This window comes from Propithecus coquereli, unplaced genomic scaffold, assembly GCF_000956105.1.
Source record: "Propithecus coquereli isolate 6110/MARCELLA unplaced genomic scaffold, Pcoq_1.0 Scaffold118, whole genome shotgun sequence".
NCBI classification, from domain to species: Eukaryota; Metazoa; Chordata; class Mammalia; order Primates; family Indriidae; genus Propithecus; species Propithecus coquereli.
Window position 1 is genome coordinate 2398957 of NW_012135858.1, and position 12945 is coordinate 2411901.

The 12945-nt window shown below is 36.7% G+C and overlaps 1 protein-coding gene across 1 annotated transcript in view; it reads right to left on the minus strand.

Annotated features, from left to right (window-relative positions):
• Positions 1-9138: 9138 nt before the first annotated feature.
• The window catches only part of TNFAIP6 (tumor necrosis factor, alpha-induced protein 6), an 18609-nt gene continuing 14802 nt past the window's right edge, over positions 9139-12945 (minus strand). The window contains exon 5 of the mRNA XM_012659129.1: positions 9139-9851. Coding sequence (XP_012514583.1) covers positions 9658-9851 — 194 coding nt within the window. The 3' untranslated portion in view covers positions 9139-9657. The remainder of the gene's footprint in view (positions 9852-12945) is intronic.

Consider the following 12945-nt stretch of genomic DNA (forward strand, 5'->3'; position numbering starts at 1 on the left):
CTTGTTCTTTTTATTTCATTCTTCATTCTTGGAGAATCAGGACATCTACCTATCTGGCTGCTTCCTGTTGAAATGGAACATAGTTGGGGTATGAGGAAGAACAAAAATGTTGGGCTTGTCACCAAAACTTTTTAGTACATGTTATTGAGTTGCCACCCTCTCCCCACCAAGGTAGTAAAGTATATCAAAAGAAGTACCTTTCCCTGTCTGGGATCCCTTCTAGGAACTTGGCTCAGTGTTCCCCAGATGGAATCTCCATCCCAAAATTCCCCTAGTCATTCATGAAAACAGTTTAAGGTAGCTAATCCAGCAGTGAAATAGGTTAGTGGAAGAGGCAATAGATTGAAAGATCTTAACTACAGAGTTATCTTGCCAGGCAAACAAAAATCCCCCAAGGACAAGCTAGATATACAGGGTATATGTTTTCAGATGTCCCGGGGGTAGGGCTTGTGTCTCAATTACATTTGGCTAGTAACCACACCATGCCCAGCTTTGCATTGTCCCTGTTGCATAACGCTGCTTCCGTCCATAAAGAGCTCCTCATCTAGGTCCAACAGGCTGATCAGTCAAATCCTGGAGGTGAGAATACATTTGGTGAGTAATCGGATGTGATCATAGAATGGGGAATGAGAGTCCATAGGCAGCAAGGTGGCTGGATTTAGGGTGGACTCTATCTTCAGAGTTACATTAGGATTATCTAACAAAACTCCCTGACATTTACCCATCTGGCCACTTGGCAGTAACCAAAAGTCTCCCTTTTGTTCTAGTTGAGGTTTTATATACATAATGCGTGGTGTGAACAGTCACCAGTTGCCCAAGGGTAAACTTTTCAGCTTCTTGTAAAATATCCTAAGTAGCAGCCACCACTCTCAGACTGGTAGGCCATACTTTTGTTACCACATCCAGTTACTAGAGAAATAAAGTACAGATTGCTGGTGATCCCCCAAAGTTTGTGTCAATACCCTGAGTCCAATTTCTTCTCTTTCTTGAGTGAACAAATAAAAAGGCTTATATAAGTCTGGAGGGCCCAATATAGGGACACTCATTAATTTTTCTTTAATAGTCAAGAAAGCCCTGTGGAATTCCCTGGTCCAAGTAAGTAGTTCCTTTTCTTCCCCTTCTAAGGCTTCATAGAGAGGTTTTGCTATTAGCCTGAAGTTAGGAATCTAAATCTGGCAAAACCCAGCCATACCCAAGAATCCCTCACAATTGCTTGTGGGTGGTATGAACTGCTATTCAATTTACAACCTCTCTCTAATCTAGAAGGAAATTCTGAGTTTTGAAAGACAATTCCAACCCTAAGTATTTGACAGTGGGAAGTGAGATCTGCATGTTGCCTTGAAATACTACTTGGAATTCAGGAGCAAGAAGACGTAAAAGAAAGCATCTTTTAACTCTATTACTGAAAATAAGGCAAAATGTCCAGATAAAGTGGTAAGGAGGCTGCAAGGATTGGATACCATAGGAAGAATATCCTTCACTATTTGGTTTATTGCCCTTAAATCTTGCAAAAACTGGTATTCCTGGGTTCCAGGGTTAAAAAAAATTTTTTTTTGACTGGCAGAATGGGAGTATAATGAGGCATGTCCAACCTTCCTTCCTATCATAGCCAAGAATTCAATTTTAAGGGTTTTTTTGGAGGGGCCCTTGGCCAAGAGGGGGGTCCATTTAGTTGGGGGGTGGGAGGGAAGTGCATAAGATTTTATTTTAGTTTGCACTTTCCCCCTTTCAGCCAAGATTCGCCAGAGGCAGCATTGATGGCCAAACTTTTAATTTGTCCCATCATTGCCAAGGTGGTGTGGCTACCTGCCCTGGTTCCACCCTGTCCCTTGGTGGGAACTTGTGGCCAAGAGACTTAAAGTCAAAAGAAAGACTTATAGTCAATTAACTGTTCTAGGCCAGATGGGAATGGAGGTGGACAAGAATTTATCAATCTTTAAAAGCTTTTAAGCAACATAAAAGAAAAAAACCCAAATGCCAAAAGCAAGATTATAGAATTAACTTATCTGTAAGTATCGAGCTGCTGTCAGACTTGTAGGAATTCACTACACAAAACATAAGCCTTTGTTAAAACCATTTGAGCTAAGGATTTAGAGGCGTTTGTACCAGAATGAACAAACCACATTCTAAACAAAAAGGTTGTAAGTCCTGTCTAGTTCTGACAATGAGAGGAAAACGGAAGCTTACAGGTAGCTAAACATTCTAATTATCTAGATTTTGCAAAGGTGTTAGAAGGCTCAAAACATTTGATCAAAACAGAATCACAGGTTATTATAAAATAATAGCAATTCATTTTACCAAGAGTGATAATCAGAAGACTTTAGAGGCAATATAGAAAAAACCTTAACTATTTAAAACTCAGTTTTCCCAAGTAATCAAAAATCTAATAAGGACCACATAGGAATTATCATGATAAAACATAAAATTTTTGTTTCTCAGGCCAGTTAACAAAAAAAATAAAGGAAAACCTTCTTTAATGCGATTGTTTTTTTTTAACGAGAAATCCATTTAGACAACTTGGAAGCCAAACTCCACAAAAAGGATACCAGAATTTATGAGACATAAGAAGACTATGTCCTGGGTCAGGAGTTAACATTATATTATAAAGGAAACAAGAAACTAGAAAACTAATACCTTGAGAAGGGGAATACACAACTCTTCGTAACAGCATAGGAAGCTTTTTTGACCATGTTGAACAATTCAAACATAACAAGAAGCTAAGAAAAAACATTGCTTTTCAGATCTTTATGGTAAACATTTCCCCATTAGACCTTAGCAGCAGGCTTAGAACCAGAGAGGGGAAAAGGTTGCAGGAGCCTATGGACAGGTTGAAGGAGAGGGTTACCATCTCAGGCCTTCTCAAGGGGAGGAGAAGCTGAAAGCAGACCCAGCAAAAGTTGAACTTCTGAGACATAAATCTGAGGTTTCAAAAGAAGCAGATTACAGAAGACCTCTTGCAATTTATTACATTTATCTCATTTACATTTGCCTAATTTATTTTTGCAATTTATTTAACCATTTTGATAGCCTGTGAATATTTGATATACAACCAATGTGATTAATTGTGCCCTCAACAAAGTCATTTAATGTCTAAACATATTTAATGTCTAAACAACTTTTTATAAACAAAATTGGGAGGAAAGACAAGGAAAAGAATTCTAAAACACAGACCAAGAAACAATCACAAAATATAGTTTTATTTATTTATTTTTAATTTAAAAAACGTTTTAATCTCATGACAAAGAGATTTACAAGTGTTAATATTTTGATGTGTTTCCTCCTAGCCTTTCTCTATCTTTCTCTCTCACAAAATATAGTTTTAATTATTACTTTTAAACTTAAAAAACCTACCAAAATAACAAATGTAAATATTCTAGTAAAACTTGCTATTCTGAATAGTGTAACATCTTTAAGTTCTATAAACACAGTAGAAGTTTTAGAGCACATCTTGCTTAAAGATGTTAACTAATTTGATCTTTCTAAAATATCAATATCCCACCAAAATGAAATATGTTGACATGACTCACCTGACTATAGACCAAATAAGCCTCTAACATCAATCCTTAGCATCTCGAATAATGACATAAAGTCATAACATTTTTTTTTACATAAGAATCAAGATCAAGCTATTTTGAAAACAATTTAACTGGTTTCAAAACATTTTTCTACTTAAGTTCAAATTCAATTATAAGGCAATTTTGGGATTCTCTTTGGACTCTAACCATTTTGTTTATTTTGAAATAAATTACTATACATACACAAAAATTAACGGTTCAAAGATCCTTTTTAAAAATTTCTTTCTAGGCAAAGGCACTTGCTATGGCAACACAATTTACATATAACAGGCTAGCTTACAACCAGTACTCAGAAAGAGTGATCAAAACCAACATATCTTCATAAACTTTTGACCACAATTTTCTGTTTTTGTGCTGTCATTAGCTTAGTGTTTTATTTATTCTAATTTACTGACATATTTTTGTTTAGGCATGTCTACATTTTTACCTGAGTAAAAACATTAAAGTTAAACACCTGGGTATTTTTGCTGATAACGCAGGAGATTTAGCTGTTTTCATTAAATCAACAATATTAAATTAGTCTTACTGATTAAAAAAATCATACAAACACAGGTCATTTTGTTTTGGCTGGCTTTTTAGTTTTATAGCCTTTATGTCAAACTCTGACACCTTCAAATATAACAATGACCAGTAAACCCAAGAGAAAATGTATACTGACAATTTTAAAGACATGTTTATTGCTATTATATAAATAATTTCTAAAAACCACCTTGTTTACCAAAGATTACTAAATTCATGTGAACTTGAAAAGCATGTGGGCATATTTATTTAATGAGTGCTCCTTTTATTTATAAGCCAATTTTGGTACCATGTAGATATAACATAAAATGTACATGTACATATACAAAACACATCTAATCATATACGTATGCACACCAAGTTTCAATAGTCTTTACCTCAGAACTCTAGCCATGAGATCCTCTAAAGTTCCACATAAATCTGTATACATTATGTTTCCTTTCCTCTTTCTCTGTCCAACGGCAAGCATCCCTGTGTCTCAGCCAGGTTGCCTCCATGGACAGAGGTGTCTTTCAACCTCCCAGACCTTAGACTGCGCTTATACTACCATCAATAGGAAACGTAAAGTAGGCAAGAAGAAAATAGAGACAAAGAGCTTAACAGACTCTGCATTTACATGCCACACACCAGTACAGATAAAAATTCAAAAAGAGGAATTCAAAAGGTTCTATAACAGAGGGAATGGACTGAAAAAAAATGGCAAAAATGTTTTCTTTCTCTTTAAAACTTTCCCCACTCCTTTTGGAAAACTAAAATGTGCATCCCTGCCTCAGGCCAGAGGTCAGAAGGAGCAGGGAAGTGTCCTTTGTTCTTTGTCCTACAAGAGAGGACTCAGTGGAACTGTCAAACTATCCAGGGTGGGGTTCCAGGAGGTCACGGGATTGTCTTCAGTGGAGATGAGAAGGATCAGAATCATCAGCTATAGTTGAGCAGCAATTGCCTAAAGCTTAAAACCTTCACTTTTAAAAGCTCTGTATTTCTGCTTATGACAGCATTTTAGACAGGAGTCTCTATCCTCCTCATTTGTTGGCAAATTAATAAACTCCTCTTTCCTTCTCCTCAAATCACTTGTCTTCATTCTTTTGATGCAGCCTCAGGGACAAGTGCTGAACTTTCAGTAACAGTTCCTAACAAATGAGCTGCAGTTTCACCTTATAAGGCCTGGGAGTGCCAAATCAAAATAATTAGTTTAGTTCTCACTCTCACAAATAGTTGGAGGCTTATTCAACCCAAAACAAATGGGAATTCCCTCAGAATTCTCCAAATTGAGAGGGGCATCCCCCACGGTGAGGTACCTTCAAATAGCGCTCACTCATCTCGATGAAAACATCATTCTTTGGAGTTCTACAGAGGCAATCATGAGGCAATCACCAGTGCGTTGGAGGTTGGTAATGGCGGACCTGCTGGGAGAGTCCAAAGCTGCCCTCCTACAAATATGGCCAAGCAGCTGCTAAGGGAAGGTTTTGGTCTCTCCCCACTCTTAGCTTCTGAACAGGAGCAACACCATCCTGGACGAGACCCCATAATTGTTATTGAAACTGCAAGGGGTTTTAGCCGAGGTCCGTTTGCTCATTGCACAAAGATTCGATTATTGAGACAATGAGAATTGCCAAGGAAGAAAGGACATTTTTAATGTGACAAATGTCTTGCTGGGAGAACAGGAGAAGCTTCCTCAAATCTGTCTCCTTGACTAACAGAGAACATGGGCTTTTAAAGGAGGGGCCACATGTTTTAGAGCAGGTCATGGTATAACTAACAAGGGGCTGTGTACATTGGGGTCAGGTTGGGGGGATGGTGAATCTTGGAATCAGGAATTCTGCCCAGGGGCCTTCGGTATTTCAGCTCCTTTGTCTTGCAGAAAATCCACCATTTCAACCCAAAAGGTCAAGTAGTTAGTTAAGGGAGAGGATTATAAAAAAACATATAGGGGTCATTGAAATTTGTTCATAGAACCAGTTACACTACCACTTCCTTTATAGCCAGACCCACTGTCTCCAATTCTTCTCCTCTGGTTCACTTTTCAACACCCTTCAGGTGGGTCTTGGTCTCCTCCACTCCACCAAACTGCCCGTCAAAGTTACTGACGATCTTCACAGCCTTGGTAATTTATTATGCAGCACTCTATTTCTGACACGTTGTTTACTAATTTGTCATGTATATTAATCATTGTCTTTCTCCCTCCACTAGAACATAAGCTCCTCAAGCCTAGAGATTTTTGTTCACTTGCTTCTCTGGTGTTCCTCAGGTGCCTAGAACAGTGGTTGGCCCGTACATTTTTGTTGAATTTCATTGGATGGTAATCATTGTCTGTGTAGGGACAGGAATGTGTGATCCCTTTCCTCACCCCATCATAAGGGTCATGGCTGACACTCCTATAGCAAAGAAGGTCAACAAGAGAAAAGTGTAACAAATTTATTTAATCAAAGTTTTACGTGCCATGGAGCCTTCAGAAATGAAGACCCAAAGACCTAGGGAGAACTATATATTTGTGCTTAGGGTTGATGAAGAATGGACAGCTGTGTAGAAACATGATTGGACAGAAAGATATGATTTAATGGTAACACACTGAGGGAGGAAACCCAGCAAGGACAGTCTGTTCAGATTCTTCGGGCCTCCCTGTGTAGTATTCCTTCCCCTGGGTATGGGGCAGGACCTCTGTGGCATGAGGGAGAAGGGAGAGAATGACCTTTCCAGGTTTCATGGCTTGCTTTGTGGAAGAGGAGTTCTAGTTTCAACCAATCACCTTGGGGAAGAAGAATTCTAGTTTGTAAGACTTGCTTTGGGAGAGAAAGAAGAGCGAGAGAGAGGAAGGAAGGAGAAAGTCAGAGAGACTGCTTCTGAGCCTTCCAATCTCCTTTAGTTCAAAGTGCTCAGCATGCCAAAGCGCCATGCTTTGGGGTATCATATAAGCCCTAACATGCTTCACATACAGAGTAATAACTATGAGTTTTTTCTTCTAAAAAGGTGAAGTGATAAAGCAAAAATCAAATACAGATGAATAAATATCAAATCTTATAATGGGAATATTCATCCTGTTAAATAAAATTTATAGGAAATCATTGACTTGAACTGAGCTTCTGCATCAGGTCCAACAGTCCAAACCAGAATGAAGTCACTTGTGCTGAAGTTCCAGGCCACCATGCCAAAACTAAGCTCTTTACTTGACCTTCCAAGAAATCAGGAGAGAGATAATAGCCAAACTCCCCAACAGGCCAGTAAGAGTTGGCATGATCAGGAAGTCCCCTCTGCTTAACCTTTACAAGAAAAGTAACTTTGGAACAACCAGCCTGCTCTGTTTCTGCTTTCCTCAGCCCTTTCTGTCCATAAGTCTAACCTCCTCTGCTCAGCTCAACACTCATTCTATTTTAAAATGAAGTGTTGCTCAATGCAGGAATTACAAAAAAAGGCGATTAAGATCTTTAAACTAAATTTGTTGTAATTTTGTCTTTTGACAATCCTAAACATAAAATGAGAAAAAAGACTTCAGCAAAATCAATAAATATTACAGCAAATAAATTTGTACCTTTTGGTGGGGAGCAGGAAGAGAGGGGCAAAAACCTACCTAATTGGTTCCATGAACACTATTCAGGTGATGGGCACACTAACAGCCCTGACTTAAGCATTACAAAAGCTACCCATGTAACAGAAACATTTGCACCCCCTTAATATTTTGAAAGAAAAGAAATAGATATGCATTTAAAAAGCCAGGTAGATTTAAAACTACTAGAGAAAATTTATAAAGCAAGAACAATATGAAAGTTTCATTCTATTAACCTCCCATTTGTTAGTTATAATAATTATGATCTGAACTATATAAGAACATTCTTTAGTTACAGGAGTATTAGCTTTGGGAAGGTTTCCTTTTGTATTATATTTATTCCTTTTAAGTTTTTTTTTTTTGCTATTTCACAAATCAAATACCAATTTAAAATGACATTCTCATCATACAGGATTACACTGTTTGCTATACATCTGCAGAAACCGTATGTTTCCATATGAATAAACATTATTTAGACTCTCAAAAAAATTTTATCTTTGGTACATTTAAAAAAACATAAAAATAAAAGGCAAACTATAAACTTAAATTGTATAATAACATATATGACAAACATGGGCATATATACCTAATATAATATCTTACAAATCAATAAGAGAAACGATTAACCAGTTTTATAAAATAGATGAAAGAAAAGGCATGGAAAATAACTCACAAAAGAAATAAAATTGGCCCAAAATTATATAAACCAACCACCAATCTCACTGATAAAGAAATTCAAACCACAATGCTGTCTCATTTTTGCCTATCAAAAAAGAAAATTCAATTTTAATTAACTCTGATCCAGTAATTCCAATTCTAGTGTTAACTAGTTAGTAAGGGATTCTAGGTCTCCTAGGGAAGAAAGTGGGTGCTTTGCCTTGGTGCAATTGCCCCACCTGGGAAGAAGGACAAGGGTGGGCCCCAGCCCCCCATCTTGGTCCTGCCCCACCTTGATCCTGCCCTGAGCTACTGCCATACCTGGGGAAGGAGGGAATACCCTACAAATCTGCCAATCATAACTTAACACACCAGCTGCAAAAGAATGTGGAGGACTCTTTAGCCCACAGGCCAAGCCACATAGGTACCCTAGAGTCTGGAAATTGACCTAGAATAACCCACATGCATAAGTAAGACTCAGGTCATGCAGCTCCCAACTTTCCAATCAAAGTGGTTCCATGGTGACATCTGAGCCACAGGGAGTTCCCAATCTGGGCACTGTAAAACCAGACGCAGACCATAACCAGGCCCTTTTTGATGGCCCTTCCTTTTGTTCTCCTTTTGCTGCGACAATGGGTCTGGTAGTCATCTGTGGTGTGTGTATCACACTCTATAAACCTATATCTTGCTCTTGCTCTATAACCCTGTCTTTCTCTCCTCAATAAATCTCATTTTCGTGTTTGCCTTACTTTCGTGCATCTGTCATTCTTCGGCCATAATCGCATTAAGAACCGACATTTCACATTGAAACCTGACACTAGGATACTGTCCTAAATAGCTGCACAAACATGTATGTTCAAGAATATTTATTATGGCAATACTTATGAAAACAACCTGAAATTCCAACAATAGAGACAGGCTTAAATAACACATGGAACAATCATACCATAGAATATTTTACAGCTGTTCAAAATCATGTTTTTGTAGACTACTCAATGATTTCAGAAAACGCTTAAACTATAAAGTTCAAGGTTAACAAAACAGGGATGTAAAACTATACGTAGAGTGGGATTCCAAAATTTCAAATGCAAATACATATACATATATATACCACAAACAGAAAAATGACTGAGAGAAAAATATATAAAAATGTTAATGCTTGTTATTTCTATGCAGTGAGGTTATGAGAGATTTTATTTTCTCATTTAAAGTTTTCTGTATTTTCCAATTTCCCCCAAAGTAGGTAATGCTTTCACATTTAGAAAAATAATAAATAAATGTTAACAATAATAATCTAAAAGTAAGATCAAAGGAGTTCCAAAAGATGCAAACAGAAACACTGTATATTCTGCTCATCCTTTTTTCCTCTTATAAATGGCTAAATCTTCCAGCTAAAAAGTTTTTATTTCCAGTGGAAGTAGTGCTTGTATTTTTTCCGTGACTGGATTTGGACACAGGATCCACTGCAACATATTTGATTTGGAAACCTCCTGCTGTCACTGAAGCATCACTCAGAAACTTCAAGGTCATGACATTTCCTATGGGAGGAAGGGTAGGCAAAAAACAAAGATGTTACTCTCCTTTGATTTGGCTGACAATTCGAGGACTCATCATTCTCATTGAAGAATATAAAAATTCGTGAAGAAAACTCCCAGAATTCAGAGGTGTGTTCTCAAGCTATAGAGTCTGTGGTTTCATTGCTACATGAAACCAGGGTAAGGGACTTTCATATTTTTTTTCCTGTGGCCCTCCAATCTGTCCCACAGGAAATTTTGTCTATTCTGTTGAAAAGACACTCTTTGTAGAAGGAACGTCCACAGTATCAAAGGAGAATGGGAGACAGGTCAAACTAGTGACGAGTGGATGAGTTATTTACTAAACGATGTCAGGGCAAGAAGCTTTACATTTGTAAGAAACGAAGCTAGATCCCTACTTTACAGAGAGTACCTAAATACATTTTACCTGCACATAAAGACCAAAATGTGCTAAAAATAAAAACTTTATTATATAAAATAAAATATAGAAACACTTATATTTTTTTTCAGGGGGGAAAAGCCTTCTTAATCTAGATCCCAAATCCAAAATTCATTATAAAAAACAAAACAAAAAAACCAGTGGCTCAAGCCTGTAATCCCAGCACTTTGGAAGGGCAAGATGGGAAGATCACTTGAGGCTAAGAGTTCAAGACCAGCCTGGGCAACATCTGAGACCCTGGGAAGCTGAGGCAAGACGATCCCATGAGCTCAGGAGTTTGAGGTTGTAGTGAGCTATGACGATGCCACTGCAAGCTTGCCTGGGCAACAGAGTGAGACCTTGTCTCCAAAAAAAAAAAAACCAGAAAAACAAAAAAAACACCAGCATATATACACATGTGTGTGCATGTACATTCTGTCTATATATAGAATGCTAATACTAGATTTCATCTATTAACTCAGGTAATCCCCACAACAACACTGTGAAGTGAGGTGAATACTCTTAAAGTATTCATTTTACACATAAGAGACTGAGGCACAGAGGGACTAAGTATCTTGCCCGAAACCACAGAGCTCAATTGGTGGAGTCAGGCTTGAACACAAGCAGTCTGGCTTCAGAGTTCATTTTGTGAGTCCTATACTGTACATTTCTCATACTTGGAAGATTTGCCTAAATATAAGAAACACTTCGAAAGAGACAGACTGAGAGAAAATAGGGTTAATATCTCTAATATACAAAGAGCTGCTAGAAATAAAAAAGACAAGAGTTCCTAAGAAAAATGCGCAAGAAATATAAATTCATAGGCAATTCATAAGTGTTCACAGGGCCAATAAACATTTTAAAGGATGTTCAAAAAGAAGTACAGAGAAATTCAAATAAGACCAATAATGATACTTTTTTGCTCTTTTATTGTGAGAGAATTCAATGAACATTTAGCTAGTTAAAATGCAAATTGACACTGTGGGCTTGTGCTAATTTGGCAACATCTATCGACATTTAAAATACATCTTGCCTGTGACCCCATAATTTCACTTCTAGGAACCTACTCTATTAAAAAAAGTAGCACTACCAAGTTAAGATAGAGGTTTACAAATGTTCATTGAAACATCAAATAAAAAAAGAAAATATCAGAAAAACCATCTTCAGGACATCAAATATTGGTACATGACAAATTACATGGCATATCCATACAATGACAGATTAAGCAGCCATTAAAATGAATTAGAATTATCTAAATATTGTACTCTGACAATGTACATAGTATCCATGTATATACTGTTTGTGTAACAGGAAAACATCTGGAAGGATGTCACTACACAGTTATTAAATGCCTTTCCGGGGTAAAGAGAGATGAGGAGAATGAGCACATTCTTACTTTTATACCTTTTATTAATGTGGTGAGATTATGGGTAGTTTTAGTTTATTTTCTGTTTTTGTTTTTTAATATAAATATCCTGGGTTGAATAAGCACATATTTAAGAAGAAAACCACATCAAAACGTTAATATTTTGTTTGATCATTGGATTTTATGTTAAATGTATCTTATGTCTTCTTTTCCTATTACTTTGTATTAATGTCTTCCTGCTGATTTGCTAAGTCTTTGGCTCTTTTATTTAACTATATTCTTTTCTGTTTGTTGATTTGTTTCTCTTTGAATAATAATTTGTCTGGGGTTTTTCTTTTTAGTTTGTTGAAGTCATGCCAGAAAAGCTGACATTGATTGATTTGGTTATGCTTGGAGTAAGCTGTCTGTTTTAGACAAAACAAGCAAAATGTCAAATTTCAGACTTCCTTTTGACTCTTGCTCTGACTACAGCTCTAAAATGTCTTCTTTCAATTTTCTGTTAACATAAAATATGTTTTCAAGAAAAGAATGAGAAATAAGTAAAAGGTTTAATATTAATAGCTTCCCCTTCTTAGGGAGGTTGTAACAGTAATGAATTAATAAGGTTTAAGTATTAATCATTCAAGGACAGAGCAGGAATTTCCATCTTGCAATAATGACAAATAAATTAGACTTGAGTCTAATGTATATTCTGCAAGGTTGGGGTGTGCAAGTTAACTAGTTGTATTTGAGTCTAAGGACTACTTAGAAATTGCAAGTCAATGTTACTTTGTTGTTTTAGTTGCAGAAGTGTTGTGATATTGTGATAATTTTAGGACTTGAAGGAAAAGTAGAGCACATATGAATGCAAACTACTCATGCTGGTGATGGAAATAAAAAGAAAAAATGACGACATTTAAGAAAGTAAAGGTTTTTAGCCACAGGATAGCAGTTCGGGGTGAAACAAAGGATAGTCTTGCTTATTGAGATAAACTTATGCTACTACAGGGCATTTCTTGAGGTATATTTCTTGGAACAAAGTCACAGAAATAATTGCGGGGATGGGGGGATATTTGGAAAACATTGCCTATTACATCTAGCCTTTTGAGATTTACTATGTATAATTAGCATATTAAAAGCTCCCTGCTGCCTTCCAATAAAGAAACCTGTTTAATATTGTTTAACCCAATGTTTTCCAAAATTATTTGGCCTTAGAAACCTTTTTTCATGTAATACCTATTTAAAACATCTCACAGAACTGTGTTCTTCAAAACACTCTCTAGAGAATGCCGTACTAAGATAAAAATGTAATAAATACAATGTAAAATTTTTTTTAGTGACAAGGTATTTTTTAACAA